General features: G+C 36.5%; 1 protein-coding gene and 1 long non-coding RNA gene across 7 annotated transcripts in view; one reads left to right on the top strand and one right to left on the bottom strand.

Moving 5' to 3' along the window:
- Positions 1–689: 689 nt before the first annotated feature.
- On the bottom strand, positions 690–18,859 carry LOC116419356. The gene is made up of 3 exons (XR_004229643.1): positions 18,286–18,859; positions 8,738–8,936; positions 690–5,217 (listed from the first exon to the last, which is right to left on the bottom strand). It is a non-coding gene; the product is annotated as an uncharacterized LOC116419356 (long non-coding RNA).
- ING3 (inhibitor of growth family member 3) overlaps positions 18,837–19,113 on the top strand; it is a 47,108-nt gene continuing 46,831 nt past the window's right edge. For 5 of the 6 annotated variants that reach the window (XM_003771555.4, XM_012550997.3, XM_012550999.3 and 2 more), the window contains exon 1: positions 18,837–19,041. In XM_003771555.4, coding sequence (XP_003771603.1) covers positions 19,014–19,041 — 28 coding nt within the window. In that variant the 5' untranslated portion in view covers positions 18,837–19,013. The remainder of the gene's footprint in view (positions 19,042–19,113) is intronic. The other variant, XM_012550998.3, reaches the window with a different exon arrangement.

Genomic DNA, 19,113 nt, shown 5'->3' on the forward strand with positions numbered 1-19,113 from the left:
ATTACCTGGCTGTTGAAAAGAGCCATGTCCATCAGAATAGATCATTATATAATCTTGTTGCTACTGTGTACAATGTTCTCTTGGTTCTATTCACTTCATTTAGCATTAGTTCATGTAAGTCTCTCCTTTCTAAAATCATCCTGCTGATCATTTCTTATAGAGCAATATTATATATCATAACATTCATATACCATAACTTATTAGCCATTCCCCAGCTGATGAGCATCCACTCAGTTTTCAATTCCTTTTCACTACAAAAAAGTCTGCCACAAATATTTTTGCACATGTGGGTCCTTTTTACTTTTTTATGATCTCTTTGGTATATAGATCCAATTGAGACATTGTTGGGTCAAAGGATATGCACCGATTTATAGCTCTTTGGGCACAGTTCCATATTGTTTTCCAGAAAGTTTGGCTTAGCTCACAACTTCACCAACAATGTATTTAGTATTCCAGTTTTCCCATATCCCCTCCAACATTTATCAATATCTTTTCCTGTCAACTTAACCAATCTGAGAGCTGTGTAGTAGTGCCTCAGAGTTGTCTTAATTTGCATTTCTTTGATTAATAGTGATTTAGAGAATTTTTTCATATGACTAGAGATGATTTTAATTTCTTCATCTGAAAATTGTCTGTTCCTATTCTTTGACCAATTATCAATTGGAGAATGGCTTGAATTCTTATAAATTTGAGTCAACTTTCTATTTATTTTAGAAGTGAAGCCTTTATCAGAACTATTGGAAATCATCTTATTGCTTTAAAATTCCAAGACCATATATTAAGGTTCAAATGGGATATGTGTAAAGGAACTTATAAAAATTAATTTATTTCAATATTGTGTTCCTATAATACTTCAAGTTCTTTATAAGAATGTCATGAATGACCTTACTTTCATCTTTTCTTCCATTTACTCAGATATATCTAATCTAAGGTTAGATAATCTATTCCTGACTTTAATCCTTCTCCAATAAAATAACCTTATCATTGAAATCTCTACACATCACCATCACACAAGTCTGCAAAGCTTTTTTGTTTTCATTTCAATGTGTCCTGAAAGCTCTTTTTCTTTCCCATCATGATCACAAAATGATTATTTCCTTTTGACCAATCTGGGCTATAATTCCTATGGTAAATCTCTTTGATCTCAAGGCTAAAGATGAAATTAACTTTGTTTTTCTGTCTAATAAATTTATTTCTATATAATATGTTTATTTTTAATTATTTGTTTATAAATGTTAATGTTTTTATTTTTGTTTTTTGTCCAATATACAAGGATCAGTTTTTAACATTAATAGATATAAAGACCTTCTGGGACATAATAGTTCACATATTAGAAACTTTGGGTAAAGGAGAAAATATCCCAAAGGTCAAAGAAAAGGAATTATTCACAACTGAAATTGACAAAGGCTAACAGATTATAATGATAGGGACAACACTACAAGTAAGCATATGCATTCCAAATGGATGATAATGGACAGATATTAATAATAGTAACAGAGGCATATAGCACTTTAAAATATAACCCAATATAATTTGCCCTGACTTTTCATCTCTTTCATTTGTTTCCTTCTGGGTCCAAGGAAGTCTCTCTCTCTCTCTCTCTCTCTCTCTCTCTCTCACACACACACACACACACACACACACACACACACACACACACCTCCTAAGCAAGCCTTGAATCCTGGATGATCGAGGCACAGAGGAATGATCTGCCTCTCCCTAACCCACTGGATCTTGATTATCAATCATCATTTTTTAAGAAAAATGCAAAAGGATAAAAGGCCAGTTGTATTTTGTGTCTTTCTTTTTTTACTTTCTGATAATATTGAAGCCTTAGAGGCTAAAATAGAAGAGTACCCATTAGTAGTACAAAAGGAATCTGGAGCAGTCAGATTAACCTGGTTACTATGGAACTGAACCATGATTGACATATCCTAGTATATAATCCAAACTCCACAAGCAACTATTGTTATATTTGTCTGTTGAACAGTGAGCTAAGCAGATATCATGTTCCTTGCTTTCCCATTTAATCAATGAGCCTGAGATGCAGGGAGTGAATGCCCTTTCCCCATTCCTTTTCTACAAGCTCTTGGGAATTTCTCATATGGATTAAAGATCTGGGGGAGTATAAAGAATCTAGGAGGTTGGGGGTCTGGCAAGGAAAATTTTTCTTTTTCTTTAGTGTTTTATTTATATTATTAAACAAAAAAAAAACTATGTGATCATTACTTATTAAGTGCTGGCAGTAAAAAGTAACCTGAGAGAATAAAAGGCCCTTACTGGATGTATAATTGGTGGATTTCAACCAAGTCAAGCTGGAAGCATGTTTGACATTGAGACATTACATAGTGGAGGAGAAAGTGTACTGGATTTGGACTGGGAGTATAAATCTCCAATTTATATCCCAGCTCTGCCACACTATGTAACAGGTTAGTTATAACCTCTGGATCTTAGCATCCTCATTTCTAAAAATAAAGAATTGCATGAAATGGCCCCAAGAGTCACTTCTAGCTTTAAACATGTCATTCTTATGTACTGCTAGAAAATTTCAATCATGATAAACCCTAAAGCAAATATATTTAACCTGAGTTTCATGAATTTTTAAATATTTGATATTATTTCAAAATAATGGTTTCCTTTATAATGCCATTGTTTTATTACTTTAAAGCATTGTTCTAAGAAGGTATCAATAGACTTTCAAATGGAGTGTGACTTAAAAAAGATTAAAAATGATTATCTTAAAAGCTCAGATGTTTACAAACCTTCAGCACTATCTAGTGGATGCCCTCAGTCATTTTACTGAGCTAATTAAACTCCCTTGGTTCAGTGTCAATTGTCTCTATGAAAATAAGGGAAGTAACACTGAAACAAAGTATCATAACATTTTAAAATAGCAATTTTCTATTTATCATGAATTTAAACATCAATCAAAAAAATGAAAATCCAATATGCAATAAAAGAGGATTGATTGTATTAAAAAAACAAACTAAACCAAACCAAACCAAACCAACAAACAAAAAAAGCCCTGTAATTTTCTATTATGCATAGGGTTTGGGTTTTTATTTTCAAACTTATAAAAAAAAATTTTCAGTAACAATTTACCCTGCCTTTCTAGATCCTCTGAACTTCTTTCCTCTCTACTGTGTATTTATTTATTGTTTTATTAACACTAGTTCTCTTCCATCTTCTAGAACTCACCAGCTTCCTCTGGAATACCCTTTATCCATTGGTGTATGCAAGCCTCTGAGCTTCCTGTTATTTCTCTAACACCTCCTAAAACATAAGGCCAGGGAGAGGAATTGACATACTTCCTGATCTACAATGACACTGTCACAGCCTCCCTGGGCTACCATTCAGCAGTCCATTCTCTTTAAATACCTACCACATCCTGTTAATCTTATCTGTGAATCACTAGGTTATTTCTCCTTCTCCTCTGTAAACCTGGTTCATGGCCTTCATCATTCCACTCCTGGACTTTTAGCTTTTACTGTTTATGCTATTACCTACTCAAAATGCTTTTGAAGTTGTTCAACATAGAACTGCCACACTAACTGCTCTATCATGGACCTACAATTCACAGGAATAGCTGATTTTTTGGTAAAAACAAGAAGCCAAGAATAAGTGTGAACAATGAGGATTTTTTTGTTTTTCTTGTTAAATCTTTAGATAAATCTGAACTGAGTGAAGGTCCTTCTCAAAATGTTATTCCATTACTAATTTTTAAGGACTACCTTATAATTCAATATTACAATGGATTTGTGACTCTACAGATGTAGGTACTTCCTTCAGTGCTACACATTGCAATCATCCTCATCTTCATATCCCGTGAGACACATGTTTATTTTCTTCCATATAAGGGATCCATCCAACATACTGTGATCTTTTCTCTAGTTCCTTTACTAATGTCTAGTAAATTATAAGGTTACAAATTTAGTACTTGTATTATCTACCTGTAATTTTTTGCTTTTGCCATACAACTGAACTACCTCCTTATCTGGTAAAAGATTTCATGAACAATATCTTTACTTGCATGCAAGTCACTATTCACATAATAGGTACTTGTTGAACAGAGAAAATATTTATTGAATTGTTATTTAAATTTATTAAAATGTTAGTTCTATTCCTATACCCTAAGCTATGATGTCTGTTGGCACCTGCAAGATTGAATTTCACATTTTATATCTTAGTAGAAAGATTATACCAGATGAAATACTTCTCTTTGGAAGTATAAAATTTGTTGACCAATTTTCTTTAAATTTTATAACTAAATACAAAAAGGAACACATTTAGTCTTATTTCCCTCCAGAAATCTAGGAAAATGCATTCTTAGCAATATATGAAGATACTGACTTCTTGCCCAAATGCTATACATACTATTAAAGGAGAAATGGGGACAGGCAATATGAGTCCCTCAGACCTACACTCTTAATTTTATTTGGAGATAAGGACTGAATTTGAAATTTCACTGCTATGGAGAATTTCAGATGAAGAAGTTCTCTACTAATTTAGGCAGGCACATTCTCTGCAACTTAAAGAGTTGCCTAAAGTATTAGGAGGTTAAGTGATCTGTTCAGGGTCACAGAGACAGTAGTAGGTATAAGGGACAGAACTTGAACTCAAGTCTTTTTGAAGGTCAGCTGTCTAATATGTCATGTGTCTTCTACAAATAAATCTTTGATACCTAACATTTGTGCAACTCTTTCAAGTTTGTAAATTATTTTACATGTACTATCCCATTTAATCCTAACAAAAATAAAAAACAAAAAACAGTGGAGTATGACAGCTCTTCTTATCCCTGTTCAAAATCTGCTGCTCTGATATAATAGTAGTTAATGAATTACTCCATGATTCTATATTGGACATATAGAGGGAAGGCCCTCCAACCTTCCGAATCCAATTACTGACACCTAATAGTTTCCATTAAATGCACATCCTGTGTTATCTGCTCAAATAACTCTGTATAGAAGTATGTCAGTATTTCCTGCTAGCAGTTATCACCATCCAGTCCCATTTTCTTGAACATGATGAATAGTATGGTAACTCAAAGATTTTGTTTTGTTTATAAATCCCTTAACCAACTATGATAAGTTTCTGTAGTATCCGATGATTTGTCTTGCAAATAATTACTGAAGAACTTCGATCAGTTTCAGAGGTTTTATAGAGAATTTGCAGCACACATATTGGACAATTCCAAGAAGGAATAAAGAAGTTCTTCCCCTATAAAAGTATAATATAAATCACTATAGATTAGTGACCAGTTCTTTTTCATTACTCATAGAAAAGTACGTGAATTATATCAAGTATTGTATGCATTTACAATCTTTTCCATATCAAAATCCACAATAGTCAACCAATAAGTCAAGAAACATTTATTAAGAACCTTCTACGTAGGAGGCATCATGATAAACAATAAGGATACAAAAAGAGGTAAAATACAAACCCTGTTTTTTAAGGAACTTAAAATCTACTATAGAAGACAAGCAAACAAATATGTTCAAACAAGCTATATATAGGAAAAATAAGAAATGGTTAAAAGAAGGCAGGTACTAGAATTAAGGACGGGTAAGAAAAGATTCATACAGAAGATGGAGTTTTAATTGGGATCTAAAAGAAGACAGAGAAGCCATTAGGGAAAGAAAAGGAGGTACAACACTCCAGGAATGGATGTCAACCAGAAAAAATGCCTGGAGTTAAGCAATGGTATATCTGGGTGGAGGGGAAGGGGGAGAGTGGAAAAAAAAGAGGCCAATGACATCGAATCAAGGACTTGCTAACAAGAAATAAGATATAAAAAGAATGAAAAGGTAGGAGAGGACTAGATTATGAAGGGTTTTGAATGCTGAGAGATCTGAAAGAGAGAACGAGAGGGAGGGAGAAGAGATAGAGACAGAAAGAGAAGCAGGAGAACAGATAGAGAGAGAAGGAGGGCAAAAAGACAAAGAGGGAGAGAGAGGGGAGGAGACAGAGACAGACAGAGAGAGAGAGACAATGATGGGAAGAGAGACAGAGGGAAGGAATTTTTTATTTGATCCTGAAGGTGTGAGAGGAGCCACTGGAGTTTATTAAGTGGTAAAGAGTAACATGGTCCAACCTGAGCTTTAGGAAAAACACACTGGTGATAAAGATGGATTGGAATGATGAGAAATCTGGAGCAGAAAGACTCATTAACAGATAATTACAATAGGCCAGGCAAAATAAGACTGAGCCAGTACCAGAATGGTGGAAATGTCAGAGGAGAAAAGGGGAGCATATTTGAGGGATATCCCAAAAGTTTGGCATGGTTTGGCAAAAGATAAGATATAACAGTGGGAGGCAATGAGAGGAAATGAAGAGTTGAAGATGACACCTATTTTGTAAGCCTATGGAAATGTGAAATTTATGTTGACCTTGACAGTAAGAGAGAAGTTAGGAGAGACACAGATTTGAAGGAGAAAAAATTCCATGTCCTTTGGAGCTTATTGTGGCATGTAGTATGAAATTTTGGTGTAATTTTTAATTTCAGACTACTTTACTCCATATAAATTTTGTTGTAATTTTAATTTCGGACTACTCCAATTTTTTCTGCAGTTTTTGTCAGAAAGTCAGTCCTCATACCAATAATTGAGGACCTTAGGCCTATTAAATCTCATCATATTATATTTGCTTTTGAATTGTATAAATCCAATTTGTTTCACCAATCAATTTTTCTATTTTTAACTAGTAAATACTTTTAATAAATGTTGCTTTGCTATATAAATTCAAATATGGCTACTACTAGACCCTTTAACTTTCTATTTTGTTTTTTATTATTTTCCACGAAATTTTTGACCTTTTATTTCTTTGAATGAATTTTATTATGTTTTTAAGTTTCATACACCAACTCTTTGGTAGTTTGATTGGAATGGAACTGAATGTGCAAACTAATTTTAAGAGTATTATGATTTTATTGTATTGGCAAGGTCTAACAATAAGCAACTAAAAACCCACAAAGGTCAGAAGAGAGTTAGAGATGGAACAAACATTTTTCCCCCCAGAATGGGGGAGACATGCACATTTTAGTAGGCAAGAGCCAGTGGAGAGGGAGAAATTGAATATGTGATAAAGAATGACTAAAGGAACAATTTGTTGAGGTGAGGGGATGGAATGCAATTACTTGTGATAATAAAAGAAATAGCCTTAGTAAAGAGTAAGATCACTTCTTCCTGCAAGACAAGAGCAGTGACAAAAGGTATTTAAGAGATATGAGATGAAGTAGGGAAAAGGCATCATGACAAATGGCCTCATTTTTTCTGTAAAATATGAGGTGAAATTTTCAGCTGAAAGAATAGGAAAGGGAAAGTCTTGAAAAGGATGAAGAAGGATGAAAAGGATCGAAAGAATTGCTATGGAGAGTGGAATAGTGAGTTAACAAAGGACAGAAGGAGTCAAGATTTGGCAAAGATGGGAGAGGCTGTATAGTGACATTGGTTTGGGAGAACATTGAGAAAATGAGGCATTGGAAGTCAAGGTATGGATGAAGAATAGGGTTTATTAAGAAAAGGCAGAAGGAGAAGTGGAAAGCCAATAAATTAAGATCAGACATGGGTATTTAAAAATTCTTTAACAGGAAGGTGGTGCAATTGTGAGTGATGGCAATTTCAAGGATGTGACCATCTTTGTGTGTAAGTGAGGGAGAGATTATGAATAATGAGTAGGTTGGGGAACTAAGTGTTTAGTGTTAGAACGGTAGTCAATATGTATACTGAAGTCCCTCAAGTATGAGGGCAGGTATTAGGGAGAAGAGAAAAATTCTAAGCCAGGTATTGAACTCATTGATGGAAGAGATATTTGGAAATCTGGGATAACAGCTATCAGATCTTTAATAGGGTTGTAGGTATGGATTGTATGAACCTCAAAGTAGATGCTTTTGAGTGATGAAGGTATGGGGAGAATTTGAAATCAGAAGTGGGAAGCAAGAAGTAGTCTAATTTCTTCCTTGACCATTCAACTAAGGGTAACAAGTGAAAGATATAGTCAATACTGGAAAGGGTAATTAAGGAGACTGTATCATTAGTAAGGAGTCTAGTTGCAGTGATAACTAATAGAAGAAGTGGCAGGGAAAAATATTTAAGATGAAGGGAAATGTTTCATTTAAGAATAGGCATTTCAGATTGCACAGTGGAAGGGTTGGATGGTATTTTTGACATTTTGGGTGTGGGAGAGTTGAGTGAAATGGAAATATATAATCAGGTGGTAGGAGATAGTGAATTGGATTTGGATGACAACTTACAGAATTTCAGACTCAGTAAGATGTATATATAGTGTATGAGCAGTTATGAGAATATTCATCATTGAGTAGAAAATACTACTTGACTTGCCAAAAGAAGCTAGTGATTAGACTGATGAGAAGTGTACCATGAGATGGTAGGCACGTAGCCGGATGGGATGCATCATTTCAATACTCTACCCCTGAAAAGCTGAAGATTAGGCAGGAAATAGAAGTATGGAAGATAGAAATACTGCTCCCCACCAATTTTCCTCTTCATTCAAGGAACAGCAAGAGATGGAAGGCACGAGATCAAAAAGAGGATTACTCCTCTTTGCACAAGAGGTTCTTCACATTGAAGGTGGGAGGTCAGGCTGGTAGGAGGTAGAAGCTGCCTTGTGCTAGCACAGATGGAAATTACTCTGCCAGCCTCTAGCAATCTTCCCTTGGCAAACATGTGAAGCAGGACATGGAAGGCATGGGGTTTAAATGAAGTCTTATATCTCTTCTTACCTGGGGCTGGAGATCTATCCCAGTAAGAGGTGGAAATCTTGAGTTACAAGAGGAAGTAGCAAGCAGGGGAAAGTCATGAGCAGAGGGAAGTTGCTTTGAAGCAGATGGAAGTCAGCTGAGCTCCTTGCCATCTTCCCTCAGGGGATCTACTGAAAGGTACAGGATCTGAAGAAGGTCTTGCTTCTCTTTTCAATTCAGCCTGGAGATAAGATATGCATAGCAGGTAGTACATCATCCTATGTAGCTTCTACCCAATATTTCCATTAAAAAAAATGTCCCTGATATACAATATGTAGAATGGTCAAAAAAAATATGATGACCTCATTGGAATAACAAAATTTTTTCTATAAGTGGCATCATTTATGGGTACATTAATATTGATAGCTTGTGAATAGCTGAATTCCTCAAGCAAAACTTCTAGTAAACCCTTATGAGTACAAAGCCTGTACTGAATATGCAATTTAATTTCACTTTAATTCAATAAATATTATTGTTTATGTGTTAGGCACATATATGTGTACAAAGCACTGAGAATATAAATAAGAAAAAAGAGACAGCCTCTCCCTTCAAGGAGCTTTCAATCTAATGGAAAAAGACTACACACAAAAGGAAGTTGGAAGGCAAAGGGTGGGTTAGCAGGATATATAAGCAGATATGCAAATACAAAGTAGAGTAAACTAAAGTCTAATTTCTGTCCTCAAAAAAGGAAGAATTTTCAAGGAGTTCAGTTCTCCATCTTCCAGCCCTCCAATCAGAGGGGAGAAGAGGCATCCATCTGCATGGTGATGAGATTAGAAATAATGAGCTTATTCTGGGATGGGTACTCATGGAGTTGGAATCAGGAAAAGCTGCTTTTTATCTGTTTTTAGAGACTTGGGAAGCTTCCAAACTGTATTCTCATATTTAATGAAAACCTTTTCTGATAACATGAGCCTTTTTCAGTCATATATGACTCTTTGTGATTCCACTTGAGAGTTTTCTTGGCAAAGACACTGGAATGATTTGTCATTTCCTTCTCTAGCTCATTTTACAAATAAGGAAATTGAGAGAAACAGGGTTAAGTGAACTGCTCAGGGTCACACAACTACCAAGTGTCTGAAGCCAGATTTTTCCTGACGCCAGGCCCTGTAACTATCCACTATGCCCCCAAGTTGGCCTATCAAAAACTGCCAACTCTTGTAATTGACCTGCTCAGATATGCTACCTATTGACTGATATAGATCAATGAGATCTTGCTTTAACAGGAAAATCAAAGAGACCACCATGGGACAAATCCTTGAGGTGTTGACAAATGGAATCAGAGGGATAACTCAAGAGTGGATAACTCAAGGTGGATAACTCAAGAGACAGCACAAGATAGTCTTTTGGAGTACTAAGACTTCTAATAGGTTTTCATCTTTACACACACATTGATAACATGCTCCATTCTAGAAGAAGTTTCTATCATGTTTGGAAAGTATTATATCAGATTACCTTGTGGGAGACGAAGGATTCTTAATTCACAGAGTCTTAGTTTAATAACTGTAATGAAAGGATGGCAATTGAGGTATATAACTAGCTGTGGGAAATTTGAGGATGTTTATACCTGCATTCTTATGTATCCAGGGCTGTGCTTTTGTCAATAATAAAAATTCGAATCCAGCTGATCATTTATGTATTTTAAATAGACTCCAGGTCTAAATTATGTGATAACACAGTTAAGGATGAAGTCTCAACCTTAAGAAAAAAACCCCAACATGTGGCTTGTGAATAGTCCAAATTGTAAAGTCATCATAGATGTAGTTGTGGAACTTCTTGATTATCTCCAGAATAGAACTTCCTGGTCAATTTATGTGCCACAGTAGACACTTTTTTTGAGTGTACTGAACAAATAATGCCTCAGTAGCAATCTACTGTTTTGTGGCTTTCAAAGGTAAGGAGCAGTAACTTGTGTTCCCTCTTGTTTGATAACTCAGAAAGTTTAAACTAGCTGTGTGACCCTGGACAAGTCACTTAACTCCATTTGCCTCAGTTCCTTCACCTATAAAATGAATTGAAAAAGGAAATGACAAACCACTTCAGTATCTTTCCCAAGAATACCCCAAATGGAGTCACAAAGAGATGTACACGACTGAAAAACAATTTACTTGGATCATGTATGTAGTTGCCATTTAAGAAACTGTTGACTTTTATAGATTAAGTACATTTTGGACTGTACATACCTGTTTCTTGGATGAAATGAATTCATGCAACATTGATGTGGTAAACTGAGAAAGTAAATATAGAAATTAAAATTTTACATTTTTTGGCCTGGCTACCTGATGCATCAAATTGATGTAGGACTTCCTTACAGTCTTCCCATAAGTTTATCTTTGGTTGAATACATGCTCAGAATCTTATTGAAATGATACCTCACCTGCAATCTTAGAAAGCAGGATTTCCATGAAATGTTGGAAAATCCCAGGATAAGAGAAATTCCAAATAGAAGGCATTTAACTTGGGATGTCACTTGATGAGTTATTGTTGAGGGCTGAAACTCTTGGGTCGATGCATTGAGATGAGGACATCTGAGCACTTGAGGCTAACTACTAATTGAACACTACTCAATGGGCATATCGTCGGAAAATGGCCCTTCCCACTATCCTGTGCTGGCTCGATGATTGGTACATACAGAGGATTGTAAGAGGGACTAGAAGGTGGAGTAAGACTAGCCAGGGTCACTTTTACGGTAGACAAGGGAGAAGGAGGTCACTGAGATTCTGCTTCCATTCAATTCAATCCTGCATCTAAAGACCAAGAATAAAGACTAAGGACTTTTGCTTATCCTGATTCCGGCTGATTCTAAGGTATCTAGGGTGCTAGCGCGGTCATCACAAGTTATAATGTTCAAATGTCTAAAATCACTACCAATCACTACCACTGATCAGTTATAATTGACAAATTTTGATAAAAGTTTCTCAAAAACTTTGCTCCTACCAAGTCTATCAAGGGGGTAAATAATTGCAGATTGTGGGTATAAATGATTTCCACAAATTCTAAGTTCATCAGCACCAAACTTTAGCACTAACATAATTGGTACACTGCAACTAGATAGGTATGAATTCATGGAACACTGACTTCAATACTGTGAACTAATTCTTTCCTAAGTTTTTGCATTACCCCTTTGCAATGACAATAAAGAAAATGAAGGTCAGAGGAATTAAGTGACTTATTCATGGTCATAATAAGTCACAAGAACTTAGGTCTTTCCTGATTCCAAGTTCAAAATCCTTAATACTATACCATACTGTTAAAAGTATCTACTGATTATTGATTTACAACTGACATCAACACCTTATTACCCCAGACCTTCAAAATTACATAATTCTAGGGGCAGGTAGGTGGCACAGTGAATAGAACATCAGCCCTGAAGTCTGGAGAACCTCAGTTCAAACCTGGTCTCAGACACTTAACAGCGTCCTAACTGTGTGACCCTGGGCAAGCCACTTAACCCCAATTGTCTCAGGAAAGAGAGAGAGAGAGAGAGAGAGAGAGAGAGAGAGAGAGAGAGAGAGAATATTACATAATTCTAGACTTTGTTAAAATGTGAATAATCAAAATGTATGAATTACTGTGACATTCTTAGGTTTGCATCTAATTGATTTTGAATAGTATATCCTCTCAAGATAGTCTTGTTTTATAAGAAAATGTACTCTTCTCCAGCTTCTGGAATAAGAACTCAGTATTTGACAAAAATTGCTGGAAAAAATGGAAAATAATACATCAGAAACTTGGCATAGACTTACATCTCATACTTCATATAATAATAAGGTTAAAATGGGTACATGATTTGGGCATAAAGGATGAGACCATGTAAAAGTTAGGAGAACAAGGGATAATTTATTCCCCAATTGACAACTGGTCAAAGGATAATAACAATTTTCAGATGATAAAATTAAAGCCATCTATAGTCATATGAAAAAAGGCTCTAAATCATTATTGATTAGGGTAGTGAAAATTAAAACTCTTAAGGGTACTACCTCACACCTCTCAAACTGGCTAAAATGACAGGAAAAGATAATGACTAATACTGGAGGGGATGTTGGAAAACTGGAACACCAGTGCACTGTTGGTGAAGTTATGAAATGATTTAACCATTTTGGAGAACAATTTAGAACTATGCTCAAAGAGCTATAAAACTGTGCATACTCTCTGACCCAGCAATGGGTCTTTATCCCAAGGAAATTATAAAGGAGGAAAAGTATCTACTTGTACAAAAATGTTTGCAGCAGCTTTTTGTGGTAACAAAGAATTGGAAAATGAATAGATGTCCATCAATTGGGCTATATACAGCTAGGTAAGCTGTGGCATATCAAGGTAATAGAATATATTTTTTATTTTAAATATGATGAACAAGCTGATTTTAGAAAGGCCTGGAAAGATTTACATGAAATGCTGAATGAAACAAGCAAAGCAGGAATATACAATATATGGATATATAATATCCATATCCACAGGCATAACAGCAAAAATGTGTGATGATCAATTATGAAATTCTTGGTTCTTCCCAATGCTTCAGTGATCTAAAGCAATCCCAATAGACTTGGGACAGAAAATGCCATCTACATCCAGAAAAAGAACTATGGAGATTGAACATAAATCAACACATACTATGTTCACTTCAGTTTTCTGTTTTTTTTTTTTTTTCCCTCTCCCATGGTTTTTCCCTTTTGTTATGATGTCAAAGATGACACATTGAGATGGCAGAATTCACTTGCTCTGCAGCTTATTTGCAATTTTTAAAAAGTGTTTCTCACACCAAAACAAAACAAAAAAACCCTATACTCCTTAATCTGCAAAACTGTTACTTCTAGTATCTTGAGGAACACATAGGATTATTTCTCTATCAATGCACTGAATAGCACTTATATTACAAATTACTTTAATTTGTCTAATATTTAATTACACAGTCTCTGAAGGTAGATCCTTGACTGAACTGTTATGTTAGATTTAGCTTAATCATATAATTCTAATAGTAAGCTTCATTTCAATTCCACTTTTAAGGTGATACAAAAAGTGTTATTTAGGAAATCCCCAAAATGTTAATGTTGAGACAGATGGCATAACTCTGTAGTATAAACAGGAGTGCCTCCACCAAAATGGTGATTAAAATTAAATCTTACTATAATGATGGATGGTGATTAGGTGTATATTTTTCAATGATACCAAAAGTCCATCTTACACTGTGATCCAAAAATTAGCCTGAACAAAAGAGAGATTTTATTATGGAAATTTCAATCACACTATCTAGAGAATAACATGTTGCTGTTTAAGGTTTCTCTCTATAAATTCCAGGAATGCCTCAAGTTCCAGGGTGGAAACTACATTCACTCTTTTGCAGGAAATATTTGATATTGAGTTGATATTTATGGTTGTCTGTCTTTGTGCCAGAATGTGTGCTAAGCTGAATATCATTTAGTATAATAATAATTATAATAAATAAGTTTTGAATGTGAATACAAATCCAAGTACATTAGTGTAGCACAATTCATCAATCCCAGAAATCGGGATGCAATAATGTACTTTGGATATTGTTGCTCAGAAATGAGAGCAGCAAACAAGTACAGATTCAAAAAGAACTAAATATTGTGGAACTCAAAGGAATAAAAAGCTAATGTTGTATCACAAAACCTCTAAGATACATAAATAAGTCCTCAAAGTCATTAGAGATATCAGATTTGAAAGTACTTCATTAATATTACTGTTCTGTAAGAAATGACCAACAGGATGATTTCAGAAAGGCCTGGAGAGACTTACACGAACTGATGCTGAGTGAAATGAGCAGAACCAGGAGATCATTATATACTTCAACAACAATATTATATGATGACCAGTTCTGACGGACCTGGCCATCCTCAGCAACGAGATCAACCAAATCATTTCCAATGGAGCAGTAATGAACTGAACTAGCTACGCCCAGAGAAAGAACTCTGGGAGATGACTAAAACCATTACATTGAATTCCCAATACCTATATTTATGCCCACCTGCATTTTTGATTTCCTTCACAAGCTAAATGTACAATATTTCAAAGTCTGATTCTTTTTGTACAGCAAAATAACGTTTTGGTCATGTATACTTATTGTGTATCTAATTTATATTTTAATGTATTTAACATCTACTGGTCATCCTGCCATCTAGGGAGGGGTGGGGGTAAGAGGTGAAAATTGGAACAAGAGGTTTGGCAATTGTTAATGCTGTAAAGTTACCCATACATATAACCTGTAAATAAAAGGCTATTAAATAAAAAAATAAATAAATAAAATTAAATTAAATTAAAAAAAAAAAGAAAGTACTTCATTAAAGAAATGCTACTTTGTAAAGCCCAACAAACTTCATTCATTCATCTAGATATTTATTCAGTTAGCATTTATTATATGTGAGTGTGCCTAATGTTTTCAAAAGACTGTGGAATGTGTTGGGGTAAATAGGATATGGTTCTCGCATATAAGGGACTTGGTGAAACATAAATGAGAAACAATCAGAAAAGAGGAAAGGGAATGGTTGTTATTTTCCATTGGAAATGAAAACACACTGTTAAAAAGTAATTAAGCCTCCAATAAAATCCTCATCATCCTTCAACATGACATGGAAGTGACCTTGGGTTCTCAGAGATCATATATCAGGGAAGTGCATACTCTGGAAAATACTATCAATCTGAAAGACTTTGGTCATACTGGCCAGCCCTCTACCTGTCATCCAAGAATTACTAGCCTTGCACACTTTGAAACCTTCATTAGCAGAGCATTGGCCATTACATTAGGAATATTTTTGGCTACAGAATTTTATGAAACCATCCACTAATAATGTATGAAGGGATTACCTGGGAGGAGTATCTGTTGGAATCTTTTACAAACTGTTAAGCCATTGGAGTTAATTTAATCTTGGAAAGAGTTATTTTGGGCCAGAACTTGAAACAAGGTAAAAAGTGGAACTGATTGAACAAAGCTTGTGTTCACACCTTTAAGAGAGCTCTTAAGTATCTAAGTACTGAATGGAGTTCACACGTGTGGGAGGATGCAGGGCTTAGTCCGAATTCACATCTCCCTTATGGCCAGAGAGCACTCTGGGAGATAACCCAGAATCCCTCTCCTTCCAAAATAGCCTGGTTAGTTGAGCCTAACTCTCTGCTTGAGCTCTTGCAGCTTTGTCCTTGGCTTCTGCCTCTGCTTTCTTCAGCCTCCAGCCAGCACCAAGTTAGAAGGATGCAATGAATTTCTCTTGCCTCGAAGATAGGGCAAGCCCTAAGTCCCACAAGAAGAAACTAAGCCCAAGCTTCAAAAGCTCCCTATATGTGATCTCCCAAAGGTTAACTCCGCCTTCTGGAGGGAGAAGGATTCTGGGCTATCTCCTAGAGTGCTCTCTGGCCATAAGGGAGGTGTGAATTCGAACTAAGCCCTTCATCCTCCCACATGTGTGAACTCCATTCAGTACTTAGATACTTAAGAGCTCTCTTAAAGGTGTGAACACAAGCTTTGTTCAATCAGTTCCACTTAGTACCTTGTTTCAAGTTCTGGCCCAAAATAACTCTTTCTAAGATTAAATCAACTCCAATGGCTTAACACTTTGTAAAGATTCCAGCAACTATTCACAGTAAAAAAAAAAAAAAAAAAAATCATGGATCATTGAAGTATGAAATAATTATAGCCCTTGCTAAATACTGGGAGAGAAAGAAAATATAACACAAAGATGTCATCTCTTAAGTCACTTAAACACTGTCTCCTGCAATTTCAACTATAAAATGAGGATAATAATAGTAAATAATAATAGTAAAGCTCAGATGAGATCCTAATGATGCAGTTAGTGGCAGTACAGAGAGTTGTGGGAACCCCTCTTTGGTCGGCACAGGTCCAATATGAAAGAAATCACGAACCTGAAGAGTTTAAGTGGCAAAAAAAAAAAGGAGCTTATTGTTGGCACTGCAGGAGTCAGCTTTTGCTAGGAAGACTGACTTCAGAGTGACAAAGTCCTGGCAGAGAGATAAAGAGGGGTTAAGGCTGAGAAGAGAATGTCCTCACAGCGGGCAGGGGCCCTCACAGGCAGCTATGCCAATGAGAGAGAGAGGTTCCTTGAAAAGATAGGGTCCTGCTTTTGGGCCTCTAAAAAGAAATGAGCCCCAAAGTTGCCCTTTAAAGAAGAAATCTGAGACTTAAGTTTCAATTGAAAAAAATTACTTCCAATCTTGTCACAGCCCTCAGGCTTAGATTTCTGGTTGAATAAGACCATTTACTGAGAGTGGTCCTGAGCCAATTTTCAGCTCAATAGAGATATCAGGTCCAGATCTCCAGCTAAATGAGACCACTTAAATTTGAGCTAAGTAGGAAGTGGTTCTGGGCTAATCTTAATGAAACCACTTAACTGCCCTGAAGGGCAAGTCTGTCAAAGAGCTTCAAGAGTTCAAGGAGAGTCTCCCTCCCTTTGCCCCAAAAAGTTCAAGGAGAGTTTCTCAAGAGTTCCCCACCAAAGTGAGAGGGCAGATTCACGGTTCCCCCCATCATTTTCTCTACTAGACTTTTACTTCTCAGTCAGAACCTTGCCATTGAGAAAGTCAGCATCCTAGCAAAAGCTGACTTCTCAGTGCCAATAAATTTCTTTTTGCCAGTCTAACTTTTCGGGTACAAAGAATTCAAGTTGGACCTGCCCCAACCAAAAGGGATTCCCACAACTCGCTGCACTTCCACTAACCTCATCATTTCATTCCCTGATCAGGAATAACCTCATCACTTATACAGTACTTAGCACATAGTCAGCACTTAAAAAATGTCTGTTTCATTCCTCATGTGAATATGGACCAATGAAATAAAATAATATAGAATGTTAGCTATCAACATAAGGGGTGGAATTTATTAAAATTTCAAAGAACAAGATTTATCAATTGATGCAATTCATTTTTTTAATCCATAAGATAAAGATAAGGTAGTAGGATGAAAATTTCTATTTCAAAGTAAAATTAAAAACTTTTTTTTTTAAACTGCCTCAACAGATGTTCCTAGTCAGCAGGAGTTGACCTCCTACGTGAATCTAAGGTGAACAGTGGACAGAGTTGGACCTTTTATCATAAAGACTGGAGTTCTAATCCTGATTCATATACTTACCAGCTGTATAGCACTGGATAGGTTATTTAACGACTGAATGTCCTAGTTTCACCCACTGTAAAATGGACAGAATAACTTACTCCAGGTTGTTGTGAGGATCAAATGAGACATTTGAAAGCGCTTAGCACACTGCCTGCCATATAACAGGAACCTAATAAATGCTTCAACAAAGGAAACAAATATTTATTTCTTTGTGGTGTTAAAGGAAGCTGAAAAAAAAAGTGAAGAAAAAAAATGAACCTTTTCAAGGTGCTTTGTAGTTTGCAGATGGCTTCCCGGTTCTGATATTATTTGTTCTTCACAACCCCATGTTTAATCCTCTTTTTACAGATGAGAAAAGTGATTAAATAACCCCCAGCTCACACAGAATGTAGAACAGGATTCGAATTCGGATCTTTCTGAATGCAAGTCCAGCACTCAGCCAACAAAGCCTTACCTCGTAAAGAAGGTGCTAATGCCTCTAGAAATCTAGACAAAAACGTAGATTCCAGCTACTTAGTACGTTCAGTCACATGCAAGCCTTTGCTAAACCTACCAATGGGTCCTATTTCTGGAAGGAAGATACTGGCAAAGAGTTAAGGTTTCAAAACAGTCCAAATTGTTTGCTGCCTCTCGGTCGTCTCGGTTCCAGGTGACCTGCGTTACATCCCTTCCATTATTCATCTCTCACTAGCCCAGCCGGGATACCTTGGAGAAAGCCATCCCGACTCATAGTGCCGAGCCGGAGAAAAGTTGCAATTTCGAGTTATGTCAGGCACTTGCCTACAACTCCCAGCACCCCCTGCATAAAGTCAACAAATAGACCGCGGTTCCTCATTTCAGATTTTGTGCAAGACCGTTTGCAGTTGCTCCTGGGAGATGCAGTTTCGCTGTGAAGTCATTATGGCCGGTTCTTTCTCAACTTCTGCAAGAACTAAACTACATTTCCCATAAGGCTGCGGGAAAAGGCACCGGCCAGTCTACGTCACTGCGGCGGCCGACCAATAAACGTACCGGGCGGCGGTGAGGCGACTGCCGTCAGGCGCCAAAGTGTTTTTTTTGCCCGAGCCGAGCGGCTGCTGCTAGCGGAGGCGCCATATTGAAAGGGACAAAACTCCGGCGACAGCGAGTGACACAAACAAACCCCCGGACCCTCCCCCCATTTCCCCAGCTCTAAGGGCCGAGATGTTGTACCTAGAGGACTATCTGGAGAGTGAGTGTGAGGCGGGGCGGGAGCTGCCCGCGGGAGCGTCGGGCGGGCGAGCAAACGGGCGGGCAGCAATGG

The sequence above is a fragment of the Sarcophilus harrisii genome, chromosome 5 (genome assembly GCF_902635505.1).
Source record: "Sarcophilus harrisii chromosome 5, mSarHar1.11, whole genome shotgun sequence".
In the NCBI taxonomy this organism is placed as follows: Eukaryota; Metazoa; Chordata; class Mammalia; order Dasyuromorphia; family Dasyuridae; genus Sarcophilus; species Sarcophilus harrisii.